The sequence below is a fragment of the Pollachius pollachius genome (genome assembly GCF_949987615.1).
Source record: "Pollachius pollachius genome assembly, chromosome: 16".
NCBI classification, from domain to species: Eukaryota; Metazoa; Chordata; class Actinopteri; order Gadiformes; family Gadidae; genus Pollachius; species Pollachius pollachius.
In genome coordinates this window covers 10231935-10247682 of record NC_136949.1, presented here as the reverse complement: position 1 = coordinate 10247682, position 15748 = coordinate 10231935, and the positions used below count along the sequence as shown (strand labels likewise).

General features: G+C 48.1%; 1 protein-coding gene across 3 annotated transcripts in view; it reads right to left on the bottom strand.

The window, feature by feature from the left end:
• fzd3a (frizzled class receptor 3a) overlaps positions 1-15396 on the bottom strand; it is a 20634-nt gene extending 5238 nt beyond the window's left edge. For all 3 annotated transcript variants that reach the window (XM_079753989.1, XM_079753990.1, XM_079753991.1), the window contains exons 1-5: positions 14897-15396; positions 3557-3753; positions 2512-2983; positions 1557-1856; positions 768-1019 (exon numbers count right to left, since the gene is read on the bottom strand). In XM_079753989.1, the coding sequence (XP_079610115.1) occupies positions 768-1019; positions 1557-1856; positions 2512-2983; positions 3557-3753; positions 14897-15100 (1425 nt within the window). In that variant the 5' untranslated portion in view covers positions 15101-15396. The remainder of the gene's footprint in view (positions 1-767; positions 1020-1556; positions 1857-2511; positions 2984-3556; positions 3754-14896) is intronic.
• Between the last annotated feature and the right edge of the window lie 352 nt (positions 15397-15748).

The window sequence follows — 15748 nt, the reverse complement described above, 5'->3', positions numbered from 1 at the left end:
CTTTTACAAATCTCTCTCTTTCTTATAAAGCTCTCTCTCTCTCTCTCACACCAAAAAATGCCACACACACACTGCTCCCTGGAGACCTTTCCTCTGCTGCAGAACTGCCAGCTACCCCCCAAGGTGGGTTAATATACATCCATGTGTGTAGAGCTGCTGTAGATGAGACGGATAGAGCAGAAGAGTAGTCTCTCTCTCTCTCTCTCTCTCTCTCTCTCTCTCTCTCTCTCTCTCTCTCTCTCTCTCTCTCTCTCTCTCTCTCCCATAATCAGCTAACACAGTGCTACCTCTTTAGCTCAGCCAAAGCAGTCCTCGGCGGTGTGTACCGTACCTGGTAGGGGCCGCGGGTGTGGTAGTGTGTGCACCTGGTAGGGGGTGTGGTAGTGTGTGTACCTGGTAGGGGGTGTGGTAGTGTGTGTACCTGGTAGGGGGTGTGGTAGTGTGTGTACCTGGTAGGGGGTGTGGTAGTGTGTGTACCTGGTAGGGGGTGTGGTAGTGTGTGTACCTGGTAGGGGGTGTGGTAGTGTGTGTACCTGGTAGGGGATGTGGTAGTGTGTGTACCTGGTAGGGGGTGTGGTAGTGTGTGTACCTGGTAGGGTGTGTACCTGGTAGTGTGTGGTAGTGTGTGTACCTAGTAGGGGATGTGGTAGTGTGTGTACCTGGTAGGGGATGTGGTAGTGTGTGTACCTGGTAGTGTGTGTACCTGGTAGGGGATGTGGTAGTGTGCGGTAGTGTGTGTACCTGGTAGTGTGCGGTAGTGTGTGTACCTGGTAGGGGCAGGGGATGTGGTACTCCTTGCAGCGCTCCTGCACCCAGGTGGTGTCCCAGGCGTGGCGGTGGCTGCTCTCGTACAGCAGGCAGGCCAGCACGGTGAGCAGGGGCCCCAGGTAGAGCACCGAGAACACCCCGATGCGGATCATGAACTTGACCAGCTTCTCCTGGTTCTCCTTCTCCAGCGGGATCTCCATGCGCACGCGGTTCAGCGCCAGAATGCCCGCCAGCAGCAGGGCCACACCCACCTGGAGGGGGGGACACTTTAGTCTGGGTGATGCGGTAACGTGGAGTTTCTATAAGAAAGGAAAGCGAGGACGGCCCGGAGTGAATCGATTCATGACTTTGTCAGCTAACTATTAAGGATTATGCGATACAGGGGTTTTAATGACAAACTGAGACGAAGAAAATGGCTCCCCCTCCTCCATAACAAAGGTTAGATTCCTTTTTATGTTCAAAGAAACTTTTTAAAGGCTAAAATCTGTCCCCTGTTGCATCAGCCTGTTCCTGTTCCAAAACCAGTCTCCGGATCTCCAGCTCTGACCCGGCCTGCCCTCATGAACCTGTGTCCACCGAGACGTCCCCGATCACGCCGTTGACATCCCTCCTCCTCCCCGTGCGTAAAGACACGTCATCTAGCACGTCGTTCGACTCGCCTCACCCCATGCCCTCCACCCTCCCTCCTGCCCCATCACTGCGCTACACGCCCAAACGTCCCCGTCCGGGACGCACCACCCAACCTCCCCCCCCCCCCCCCCCCCGAAACAAGACGCTGTCGGGCTCACCACCACGTCCAGGCCCAGCGGCGCCAGCAGGAACCAGCGCAGCGCCGTGAGGTCGTAGAGCCCCACGAAGCACACGCCGCTGACGCCGTCGCCCTCGATCTTGTTCATGGCCAGCAGGGTGACAGTGAGGGCCCCCGGGAGACCCCAGGCGCAGGCGTGGAACAGCAGGGCCTTCTTCTCGATGGCCTCGCTGCCCCACTTGGGCACGGCGGCCAGGAACCAGGTGACGGTGAGCACCACCCACCACACGCTGCCCGCCATGGTGAAGAAGTAGAGCACCATGAAGAGGAGGGTGCACGCCTGCGGGGACGGGGGGGTGAGGGTTAGGGTGAAGGTGGTGACTACGGTCCATGTCTCCTCTACGTCTTGCCCTTGGTTACGCAGGTCCAAAAGGGTTTTTTATGATGTGATTTTATTTACTAGAATGTATTTTAACATATGACCCGCTAACGGGCTATAGCGATGTCAACCCTTGTCAACGCTGACACGTGTACTATCCCTGACACATAAACCAATAAAGGAAATGAAATGAATCGCAGGTCGGTTCTGTTAACACTACTATTTGTCAAAATCAAATTTTTACATTACACGTTTTTTGTGCGTCTGCTTCAGCACCGTTTGAGTCCAATAATCACTTGTTAAGGGGCGCAGAATGACTGTAAACTGAAGCGTCTGCCAATCCCTTCCGGATGTTAAGCCAATGTAACAACAATGGAGAACGCCTCCTTTAGTTCAGGTCTTTGCTCTTTGGGGATCCTAAAAGTTCAAGTCATAACTTTTTAGTTTTCGTTTTGTGCCTTTGTCCCCGGTGTCCGTGCACTATGACCATTCCACCACTACTGCCCATCTCTCTTGGCCCTGGTAAACAAGTCCTTTGAACATCAACTTGACCTCACCTCATTAACCAGGCGTCCAATCAAAACGCCCGCTCCCTCTCCCCTCCCCCCTGCCCTACCTTGTTGTGGGAGCCCTGGGTGACGGTGGCGGCCCTGAAGCGCCCGGGGGCGGCGGCGTTACAGGCTACACGGTCGTCCAGCAGGAAGCCCAGGAAGAAGGCCAGCGACACCATCATGTAGCACACGGCGTAGAAGATGATGGGCCGCTCGGGGTAGCGGAAGCGCGACACGTCGATGAGGAAGGTGAGAAAGGTGAAGAGCGTGGCCGACAGGCACACGATGGACACCACGCCGATGAAGTAGCGGGCCAGCGCCAGCTCCTCGCGCCCGAAGTACATGTTGGGGCAGGGCGGCGAGCAGTCGCGCACGCCCATGAAGGAGTAGCCCAGGTCGGGGTCCATCTTGAGCTCGCGCGGGCACCAGAAGCCGTAGTCGCGCTGCACGGCGCCGGGCGACTCGGCGCTGGGGGCGTCGGCGGCGCTGGACAGGAGGTCGGCGGCGCGGGGGTAGGCCTCGTCGCAGTCGGGGAACCTGGAGGGGGAGGAGGAGGAGGAGGAGGAAGAGGGGGAGGAGGAGGAGGAGGGGGGGGGAGGAGGAGGAGGGGGAGGAGGAGGAGGAAGAGGGGGGGGAGGAGGAGGAGGGGGAGGAGGAGGAGGAAGAGGGGGGGGAGGAGGAGGAGGGGGAGGAGGAGGAGGAGGAAGAGGGGGGGGACGAGGAGGAGGGGGGGAGGAGGAGGAGGAGGAGGAGGGGGGGGAGGAGGAGGAGGAGGAGGAGGAGGGGGGGGAGGAGGAGGAGGGGAGGAGGAGGAGGAGGAGGAGGGGGAGGAGGAGGAGGAGGGGGAGGAGGAGGGGGGGAGGAGGAGGAGGGTTACTAATTGATCCGATTTGATTATACTCTATTCTCCACCCTATTCTTTCATATTATATATCATTAGAATTTGGTTCATTTTGCAAAGTAAGAGCATATAAAAAATATATATGCTTGATTAATTTTTTTAAAGCATATTCAAATAAACATATAACTATAATATATACTGTATAATCAAAATACATATATTTTTAATAAGAGCACGTTGCACTCTGCCCATAGGACAGTGCTACAGACCTGTCACAGTCCATCTCGTGGGGCCAGCTGACCCCGAACATGTCCATGAGGCGGTAGCAGTCGCTGCGCGCCTGCAGGCAGAGGCGGCGGCAGGGCAGGGTGACGCGGCCGTACTCGGTGCACACCGGCGCGTACAGCGCACACAGGAACATCCGCAGCTCCTGGGAGCACTGCAGGTTCACCATGGGGTGGAAGGGCTGTGGGTGGGGGGGAGGGAGGGTAGGGAGACGTTAGCCCCTTTTACACTGAGATCCCGCCGCCACGGTACCGTAAAGTAGATCCGGCATTACGCTGGCTTTGATTACTTCACATTACCATACACAGTTTGGGTCAGAGGAATCGGAGGCGTGACGTGTAACACAACAACGTCAGAGTCTTGTGTGATGTATAACCTACGTCACAAAAGTGTTGGGGTGCTTCTGCAAACCGGGCACATTTATAGCCCTCTTCGGACGCAGGAAAAGTCGCTGGGCATTGTGTACAACATTTGGTGGGTAGGATTACAATGGTCGATCAGGCGAGCCACTTTCTTAGATCAATAAGTACAGGATTCAACTTTGTTTGACTTTGTGGTCCAGATTCCAAATGAATGACAATTTCTCTGTGCCTCAGAAACCATGCAGGTAGTGGCAAGTTAAGAACCAGTCTCTCTCTCTCTCTCTCTCTCTCTCTCTCTCTCTCTATATCTCTCTGGCTGGGTTTATAATTGATGTGTTTCCACTCTTCCTGTTCTATTCTAACTGCCACCGTTGTTACAGATCCTCAAGGACCGACACAAAGGTGTTTATCCCTTAAACAAGCTCCTGTTTACATCACACAACACCTGCCAGGGAACCGAGGAGCTGCTCAGAATAAGCCATTTAATCCACATATGATTCTTGAATTGGGATTTGTTTTCAAATTGAAACATCAACGTCCAGACATGGGTTGTACAGATGGGTCTATTGATCTGGATGCAAACTAGCATCTAAATCCATTGTGGGATCTAGATTATGTTTCTTGTGTAAGCATGACCAGAGAGTGAGAGACAGAGACAGAGACAGAGACAAAGACACAGAGACAGACAGACAAAACAGACGGGGGGGGGGGAAGGGGCTGCTATTATTAAGCGGTGTCGATCAGCTCATTAATGTTGTTTTCATTTGCATAAACAAAGAGCTGTATTAAAAATGTACAAGAAGGAAAAATCCCAGTTGGAAGTTTGGTGGTTGTTATCGGCAACATCAAACGTGGTGATGCGTCGCCTTGGAATGGGTGATGACAGACATCAGCTCAGCCTGAAGCCAAGTCCCAGCGGGAGGGAGGGGGAGACAGACCGAGGGGGGAGAGAGGGGAGGATTGATTCTGTAGATGAGATGAGTCAAATAAACTACTTTGGCCCCCTTTTCCCTAATCCTTAGGCCGCCCTTTTTCCATCCTCCTCTCTCTCACTAACACACACTGCTCCTACCCTTTTCTCTCGTCTCTATCTCCCCCGCCACCCGTCTCCCCACCCTCCTACCTCTCTCTCTCTCCCCCACCCACTCCTCCTCCCTTCCCTCCCCTCCTCCTCTCTCTCTCTGTACCCCGCTCCTCCTCCCAAGTCATTTCAGGCTGTGATCTGCTACAATGGGACAGAGATAGGAGGAGCAGAACAAGCCAGATCACCCCCACTACTGGGACACACACACGCACGCACGCACACACACACACACACACACACACACACACACACACACACACACACACACACACACACAGTGGGGGGGGGCTGCCGTCTTTGTGTTTGAGGGAAGACCACGCTGTGATTGAGTGACATACTGGTGTAACACATACACTGCTGTAACACACACATACATACACACAAATACACACACACACACAGATACACACACAAGCATCCACTACCAGTGGAAGGTTTCATTAGCATAATCTCACCCGTACTGGTACACAAACAGTTTCTCTCTCTCTCACAGTTAGGGGGCATCTGGCGGTCATGTTTAAAATATGTAAATCCCCCAACGGAAGGAAGGTGGTAGCAAGCATGTGTCTGACTGAGAGAGACGTCTGAGCTTACATTTTGGATTTTTGTATGCTTATGTATTGGTGTGTGTGTGTGTGTGTGTGTGTGTGTATATGTATGTGTGTGTGTGTGTGTGTGTGTGTGTGTGTGTGAGGATATGTTGTTGTTGTATATATTTTGTGATGACTCTGCTAGTAGTCTGACTGAAAACAGGGAGACCACAGATCCAGTCCAGTTCCACAAGGGGCTAGGTTCACTCCAGCCCTATACGTCCCCTCCCCTGAGCTTCCTCCTACAGCGCTGGGGGTGGGGGTGTCTTTTAAAGCAGTGAGGGGGAGGGGAGAAGGGAGGCGTGTGTGTGTGAGTGTGTGTGTGTGTGTGTGTGTGTGTGTGTGTGGGGTGGGTTGGGTTGCTGGCTTGGGTGAAACCCACTAACAAAAGTATGTCCTCATTATTAATTCAGTGAGTGCTTATTACAATGTTGATCAAATTACTAAGAAAGAATGTCAGTTTTATAAAAGGAATACAAATGTGCTCGATTTGTGAGTGAATCTATAACGTTGCCAATAGAGCAGACAAGGAATATTTGGGCATGCAGCATAATATATATTCATTATGAACATTATGAATTCATCAGAGGGAGAAAACTAACTTACAGAAGCTAGCTAAGCTGGTATTGTATGGAGAGTGACGACACTAATTTGAGCCAATCTGAAACAGCGATTTCAACAGCCTGTGTTTATCCAGGGGCCTTTGGCTGCCCGTGCAGTTCTGATCAGCGTGTTTGGTTTCCCTGTAGGATGCTCCACTCTAGGGGGATATGCTGCTACGTCTGTCTACTGACTCTGCTTCTGTTAAGTCACTATATAAATGGATTAGTATGGCTATTAGGTTAGGGGGCCTCTGAGAGCACATAGCAGCCACACACACACACACACACACACACACACACGCACACACACACACACACGTGCTCTGGGCTGGGATCTTTGTGGCAGAATGGAGGGGAGAGACAGAAATGTGTGGTGGTGCTTAGTAGGTTCTTATATGCAGGATCAGGCGATTAGTTAATATTTTCTGCATAGGGAAGGTCGCTAAAGAAAAAAGTGTATTCATCTATTTAGTCTTTGTTTGACACCTTGAACCAAAGTGACTTACAATGAATCTGAGATGGATGGAAGCATTAAGGAGCAGGTAGAGGTTAGGGAATCTTGCTCAAAGATGCCAACAAAGAGACTGTGGACATTGGGGTTTGAACCCGGAACCTTCCGTCTGGGAGTCAAACACACTCACCACCACTAGACGATCCTTCCCCCTCATCTAGAAGACTCTCGGCTAGCTCCGGATCATTCCGGTTCTGTTGCAAGCGCAGGGGGCAGTTTAGACATCTTCACACCTGTCATAATTGCACTCAAGCAATGTGTCAGTGGGGTAATGTGTGGCGATCGAGTCCTCACGTTTCAGGGGACGCCACGGCAACGGTGACACGAGCACACAAGTGCTCTCTCGGCATCTGAAGACCGTCAGGCTGGTGTGGCTTCCACCACGCACACACACACACACACACACACACAGCTGCCATGACATACAGTGCTACACTCCAACACACACACACACACACACACTCTACCCCCTCCGAGTTAAGGTTACCAACACAAGTGTAGTTCCTTATCGTGGGAGCGTTGTAGTCTATGTTTCCACGTTGGAGTTGGAGTGGGGAAGATAGAGCGGGTCTCCATGTAAATAACCCATATAGTTGTTCTTTATATTTTCCTTTTTTGTGTTGAAAGTTCAGAACAGTAGTATGTAGTAGATACTGTCTGTGTCCAAATCTATTTGACTTATTATCCAGTGAAATGTGTTCTCAAAGGTTTTCTTCTGTGTATCGCTAAATGTGGTATGTTCTCAAGTAGCCAAAGTTATTTTGTTTAGCTTGACTTTGCTGTGCAGCCCGCTTGGCCGGGACAACCTTACATAAGAGATTTTAATCTCTATGTGTTTCACCTGGATAAATAAATCGTACTGACTGTTGACCTCCATGAAATCTAACAGATTTTCAGCAAAGGTCCAGCAGAACTGTCCTTATTCTATGTCATTCAGATCAAAATGGCAGTTATTACTAACAATTTCTGAATGGTACGAAATAATCAGTGCTTTATTCACTAATATAACACAATAAATACAGGGGACTAGAATCCTAGATCCTGGAATAAATAAACAGGTTATGGAGACACAGTCTTCCGTGACAGATACGCGTTACCTCATCAGCTGAAGCTTTGCCAGCCTCCGCTGCGCGGAGATGAGATGCAAAGCAGCTCAGAAACCCTGCATCTCCGGTGACACTGCTCCAGGCTACAAGAACACTGTCAACTCTACTGAGTTTTCATGTAGTGTACTGCCGTGGTTCTCAAACTGTGGGTCACGCACCGTGCCGCGACACACTCATACATACTTTAAATATATATGTGTGTTTAGACCATGTCTTATTTTCTTAGTTTCTCTGCCTGTTTTGTTTAACTTGTGAGAGATTTGAAATGACGTGCAAGTTAGGCTGAGAACTAAATTCATGCATAAAAAATATAGAAAATGGGCAAAAGTACACATTGTGCGGCAAAAGTACACAATAGCTGGACTTCAATTGTAAGTGTTGAAATCTATGTGTATGTGTATGTAGTTATTGTTTTAAGCATTGTGATTATAGTAATTATTTTGTTTCAGTAATATAAGTGCCTAATAAGTGGATAGTGTGTTTGACTCACAGCACAAAGGCACTTGGTTCAATTTCAAATGTCTTGTTTTAAGTCAGTTACTCTTATCCATAAAGTAATTTGTTTCTTTAATAAGTAGATGTTGTCCAATTAAAATAATGTAATATACCAAACTCAAAAATATGAAATTATTTTATTTAAAAAAAATTAAATTTAAGTAAGGTTGACAAAGATCTGGAAACAAAAAAGTGTAAATATCAGACAAACCCAGAAACTCATGTTAGAGGCATAAGAGCAATGAGCCATCTCAGGTTTTGTCTTCTCTTGAGAAATTCATTTTTCTTCTCTTCAGTGGTCAACTAATGTTTATTTCTGGTGGCTTTACATTGTGTCGAATAATTAATTATAGGTAAGCACAACTACTAAAAAGGTTAGTAATGTGTTAAAATAAATACAATTTAGCAATAATAAAAGGGAAATTGGACACCTTTTGATTTGAAAAATATATTCTCAAAATGTTTTCTATGTTTTAGCCACAATAGCTATGTAGCTTGGTACAGCCGATCGAAAACCCTTCCTTATTTGGCCAGGAGCCATCCAAGTAATGACTTTCTATTAAGTGTCCAGTAAGACACTGCAGTGTCTTACTGGAATCAGCGCTCAGGTTTTTCCAGCCCGTTTCCCAAATGTCAACAAAGAAGAACCAGGCGTGTAATACACAAGTAATCAATGCTAATGTAATCGCGGCTCGACCACCTCCTGCTCCCACCATTACGAATTCATGACAGTTATTTAAGCCCTTTCAGGAACACCAAATAATGTGGACAGAAATATGCCACAGTGGAAGCAGGAACCAAATAGACCGTCAGACGCCTCAATTAAAGGGATACCGTTCGTCCCAACGTGTCTGCATAAGTCTGTGTGCATATTTATTTGCGTGTGTGTGTGTGTTTCTGTGTGCCAACCAGTGGTTTTGTTAGGAAAACTAAAGCATTGTACCAGCTGCGGTACAAAGCCTTGCCTGCTAGCGTGGATCTCTAAGCACTCCAGTGACTGATGGTTGATCAGCCCTATTGAGTGTCAGGGTCATCCCCTGGCTACTGACCACCGGCTCTCACGCTGGAAGGGAGAACCTCCCCCCACCTTCCTGTCTCGATCAATGCCCCCTCCTCTCCTACACCAACCTTCCTTCATTCAATCATTCAACGCTCTCATCTCCGAATACTCTGTTCCTCTGAAGAGATTGAAGAAGAGAGGCTCTCCTTCAAGGTCTTTTCAATTCAATTCAATGGGCTTTATTGGCATCATTGGGAAGATATGCTTACATTGCCAAAGCATGTAAGTCAAGACAATGAAAATATATAATTTTCCATAACTCTCAATTAATCCCTCTCCCTCCCTCTCTATTCCATTAAGACTAATGCTCTCACTTTCAGCCGGTCTCTCCCTCTCTCTCTCTCACTCTTGTTTATTGTCGTTATATTTCATGTCTCCTAGGGTTTTTTTGTCTTCTTTCATTTCTTCCTGTAACTCTTCCCCCCCCCCCCCTTCCTCCCTCCCCCACCCTCTCTCTCGCTCTCGTTTCCAAATCTTTAAAATTTCCAAGCTCAGCACCATGGCGACCGCTGATGCAGCAGCCTGGAGAGAGGAGGCAGAGGGGAGGAGGAGGAGGAGGAGGAGGAGGAAGCGGGGGCTTGGAGAGGAGGAGGAGGAGGACTGGAGTGAGGAGTCAGGGGTATGGGTAAGGAGGAGGAGTTGAATGAAGGGAGGATGAAGGAGGGAGGGAGTGAGAAAGGAGGTGTTGGGTTGGGGTAAAGGGGAGGAGGAGATGGAGGGGGGGAGGAGGAGGTGTCCCTAGAGGTCAGGGTGCAGGGTGGAGGAGGCCACCTCCCTGCCTCCCTTTGTTAAGAGCACAATCGTGAACGTTGCCCCGGCAACCGGTCTGCCCCGCATTGGGAAGGGGGTGGTGTTGGGAAGGGGGGGTGGGGTGGGAGGGAGGGGTGGTGGGGAGGGAGGGAGGGAGGGAAGGATGGGTGTGTGTGTGAGGACAAAAGACATAGAAGAGGAAAGAGGGAAGAGAGAAACAGAGTGAGAGGGAGAGGGAGAGGTGTCATTCACAGCCAAGTTCGGAGCCTTGTAGATTGATAGTGTGTGATAAACACACACACACACACAGGGTGGGTTGTCAAGCTAGGAGCAGCTCTCTCTGTGGATGTTCCCCTCATTCAGTGAGGAGCCAATAAACAGGGTGTCCGACATTAGATAAAACAAGAGCCTCTTTTATAGGTCGGGTCACGCTGGATGGGCCTCACTCAACACGTTTTCTGTGCGCGTTTGTGTGTGTTTGTGTGTGTGTGTGTGTGTTGGGGGGATATTTAGCGGCATGCTAGCTTACAACATTAGCTTAATAATATGTACGCCTTTTCTCTTCTTTTACATATTGTCTCAAAACCCAATTGACAGCTTAGTCAGTATTCTGTTGGTACACAGACGCACCTTTGCGTGTGTGTGTGTGTCCTTACATGTACAACAAAACTAAAACAGACTTTCTTTTCAAGCGTTTCACTAATCTTTTCACACCATAGGAGTGGGGTATGGCTGCTGTTCTATACAACGGTAACACGACACGGTTTATCTTACCAGCGACGGTAACCGGAGAGAACCAGTCGATTAAATGACCTGAAAACAAGAGGAGAGCGTGGGGAGAGAGGCTAGCGGCTCGGAAGCCATATGCTAATGGTCTGTGGGAATACATAGCAGAAACATATGGGGCGGCTATGTAGCCTAGCTACAAGAGGGGGTGGGATTCTTACTGTCCAAGCTGATGTCTGTTGGTGGTTGAGTTATTATCAGTCAGAAAACATGTGAATCCAAACACATGCATCATGAATTTCCGTTAAAGGATGTAAATGATCAAGTTATATTATTTCGAAGATGAAAATAAGTTGAATACCTAGTTAATAAAAACAATTAAGATGATCACTAGCTGAGTCCTATTTTTTAAATGCTCCACTTGTTATCCAACGTTGACATTAAATAGTATAGTTGCTAAATCCATAAATAATGTTTCTCCATATCATGAAGAGCACACGTACAAAATACATTTTTCTTTTGTAAATTTCTGATGGTTTCATTCCTTTACGTACAGCATATATACAATGTTTTTGTCTTTAATTTGTCTCCTGTAACTGATTTGACGTTCGCAACACACCTGAACCCAGACCTGAAAATGGGGACATGTTTTCACTCGCCTCTGGTTCACCAAGTATAATCTGCCAACACGTCCCAGTATAGAAATAGCTGATTCCCATTAGACTACCGGAGGCTACTGTCCCACATCAGCTCTGAGGTCATTCAGCGGTCAGAGATGATGGGCCATTATAACCCACTCACTGAAAATCCTATTTTCATTTGAACGAATTCACTATCTTACATCTCCCTGCTTTGTCAGCTGTTAGCGGTCCAGAATGTACCCTGCAATGAGGAGCCATTAAATATGACCTAAAGGAGAAAAGAAGATCCTTAGTCTGGTCATTTTGCGCCATTTTAGGAATCATTTAAGAATATTTCTGGCCAAACAAGCTATCAACTACCATCCCATTCACAAAGCGAAAAACCACTGAACTTTTAAGAGCTTTGGATGACAAAACATCACCAGAACACAGCCTGGTAATACAAGTGTTATCTCTCAAGACACAAGACGAACAGAAGCTACAGCCAGCAATTCATCTTCGTCTCCGCGCCAAAACCCTCTCAAACAAACCAGCCAACGATCTCCGCCAAATCCCAATCCAACCGCCCGGCACTAGAGCACTTTTAGAGGGCGGTTCATCATCAAAACACCCAACCACGGGCCTTTTGGTTCCCATCCCAGTCTGGGTTCCTTCACCGACTCGCCCATTCATCATCATTATCACGGCTATTCACGAGACCTAATTCCTCCTTTAACATCGACTGTCAATTCCCCACCTCGACCGCACTGTTCCCGGCTCACAGGCCCCTGAATGCCCACAGGGACCCCCGTCCAGAGCTGCCAGGGGCCACAAGGACCAAGAGGGACACAAGCGGCAGCCAGACCCCAGGAGCCGCCAGACCAACGCTCCCAGAGGCCCGATGTTGGGAATGCTGGCTGATGTGAGCTCCTTCTAAGCTCTTTAAAAAAGGATTCCGACGGCTGAAAGAGTCTTAATTGTGGAGCCGTGACAAATCAAACTGACCAGCGTTCAAAACACCAGGAATGCCGCTTTCTGTTGCGTGCAATGCACAAGGGCACACACACAGACATACGCACACACACAAACAAACACATTAATTAAGCCTTAAAAGCTAACCTTGCTACGTTTCAAATGGCATTCACAACTTGGTAAATCAGGCACAGCAATTTAGGGAAATTATTCAACCACAAATGTAGTGTAACTAATGTGTAATGCGTTACACCTGTTTAAGTACTAAATAATCCTCTTCCTTTAGGAAAAAATAAATAAAAATAGGCCAACGAAGCTGCACACGCATAGCAAAACATTAAAATACTAAATCTAGAGGGTTGTTACTGAATATTCAGCCAATCACATGACAGCAAAGGATCCTGTCTCGATGCTGTTGATGATGACAAATCCTTGTTTACCACATTTCCTAGCATCAAGTCTCTGGACTGGCAGGGCATGGTGCAAGGGTTAAAAAAGCCTGTACCACTGCTCTCTCTCTCTCCTTCTCTCTCTCTCGCTCTCTCTCTCTCTCTATAATCTTGTCTTTCTCCCTTTATTTTTCTCTCCCTCCATCTTCCCCCAGTCTCTCTCACTTCCAGTCAATCTCTCTGCTGCCCTCTTGTTATCTTTCTCTAACTCTCTCTCTCGCCATCCTTGTCTTTCTCTGTCTATTACACTATTACTCTCTCCTCCTCTTGGTGGAATGGTGAAACAGCTCTTCAGTCAGACCTTACAAGCCCCTATTTACCAGTGACACCGCAATCCCATGTATCTCAATAACACCTCATTAAATCCAATCCAATATGGAGCTAAAATACAGACGGCTACACAATATTATGTCCCCATAGCAGCACTACATGACTTCATAGATCATTAGACATGAGTTTGTTCAGTTAGAACAAACCAATAGTGATTTCGAGCAAGTGGACCCAGTGTACTGAAACTCATACCACAGTGATTTTCCTAGTGACCACATATGCTTAAACTAAGGAAGGGCTGCATCTGCTTTGTGATTGAGTTTGAATTGCTTACCTCAGCATTACCAAAGCCACCATACCACGCAGCTATTAAAGCGCTGGTTGGGAATGACATAATGGGTTGTTAATCTAGAGATAATCTACAGCGAAGAGGGGGTTAAAACGATAAAACATGGAGAAAACATTGGAATTAAGGCTTAGTCTATCTGCTGAACTCCTCGATTACAGAATGCAGTATTCGACAGGGCAGAGAGATAGGAGAGAGAGATAGTAAGCATGTAGAATCCTGTACACAGTGGACCGACAGGTCTCAAATCCTGTTATGTAAAAAGTATTATAATTTATTTATTAAATGACGGGATTATTTTGAGTGATAGCATAAATATTCTGGTCTGTCAACACGCCTAGTGTGGGACAGGGAATCCATTTTGGGGAAACACACCCCGTTTTCAGATTGCACAATGGCAGTTAATGATGCTCCATTCTCCCGTGCTGCCCCAGGTCAAATTGTAAAACTTTCATTTTCTGCCTAATGCTTTGTGCTGCTTCTGGTTGTCCTCCAAGTCCCTCAGGTGAGAGAAGGTGATTAAAACTGAGACTAACAGTTGGATTTTAACCGGCACGGAGCAGATAAGCTAAGAAAGCTAAGCTAACAGTTAGCTTTCTGGGGTGCTAGCTATCTAGGCTAGCAGCAGGATGTCCTTGGGGCAGCCAGTACACCAGGCAGACACAGTGAACCAAATATTCATATGAGGCAATTATTTCATAAACCCACTGGAATACCTCTGTCCAAACATTAGCATATCTATGGGAATGCGTGTGTGATGTGTGAAGGGACTTTGTACTTGAGCAGATATGTTGTTCACCATCTTTGAGTTAGGTAAAGAAGGTTCAGATAATCAATAGGACAGGATGTTCTCCTAAAAGGTCACGCATTGAAAAATAAGAATGAGAGAGATGTAAACAAACATGTCCTTCCCAATTTCACAATTACAGAAGTACTTGATAAGCAATCAACCGCATGGAGGATAAACTTATAGATGTGTTATTGGCCAAACCGGAGAGAAACCATTTCCTGCTATCAACACGAACAGAAAGTTCTATGAAATAGACTCTCCCATACACAGAGGAACCATTTCAAAAAGCACCAATGGCGTCGCACAACAGGCGACACAAATGTGTTTATAAAGATAAACAGTCTGTTGCATAATAAATAATACTATATATAAATACTATAAACGATTTCAAATTTGGAATAGAAATGTGCAATGGGATAGTAGTACAGAGGCAAGTAAATGTGTAGTGACTGAAGGTTTGATCACGTGCTGCCTTTCCGACGTCATTCCATCCCTCTTTCAACCCTCCAAAAGTGTACGAACCCATACAACCAAACACATCTAAAAACCACTGCATGAGTTAGGACACAATCTTGCGCCACAACAGCGTACCTCCATGGCGAGCGCGGCCGTCTGCTGGTCGTAGTGGTTCAGCACGTTGGGCATGAAGGTGGAGTTGTAGGGCAGGCCCTGGCACATGCGCAGCGTGATGGGCTCGCACGTGAACATGCTGTGGCTGCTGGCGTCCGCGTCCATGGGCACGGCCGCGCACGCCGCTAGCATCCACGCTACGGTGAGGACCAGGAACAAGGCCATGGCTGGAGAGGTGAAGGGGAGTCAGGGAGTGGTGGTGTTCAGGGCGAGGAGGGGACCCGGGAGGTGACTGGGGTGGAGGTTATGAGGAGCAGTATGGGGTTTAGTAGCAGAAAGGGACAAGGATTGAGGCTAGTGGGAGCAGGGAGTTAAGGGTGGCAAGGGGAGGTAGGAAGCTAGGGGTTAAGGCTAGGGAGGAGCGGGGATAAAAGGGAAAGAACCGGGGATGTAGGGCAGAGGTAGTAGGGGGTTATGGGAGCCGAGGACCAGGGATAGAAGCTAGAGGTAGAAGGGGTTAGGGTAGGACTCCATGGGCCGAAGGTCACTGGGGTGGTCACAGTCACTACTGAAGGAGACGAGGGGAGACAGGGGGGAGGTACGCCCGCGAATATAATCCACTGTGCTTTTTGGACGGTATTTTCGGTGTAAGATGGCGTCGTGGTTAGCTGAGATGCTATGGGGGGCGTTTCGCTTCACAAAGAAACCGCTTGGGTCCGTTGGTGATACCCAACATGGCCGACGTAAAGTTGGGTGACATCCATTGCTGTGGGAGCTTCTAGACCTCCATCACCTGAGGGGAAGCCGTCTTCTTATTCCCTGTTCCTGGACTTCAGGAGCCAATCTGATGTTTCAGAGGAAGGAAGAATGATG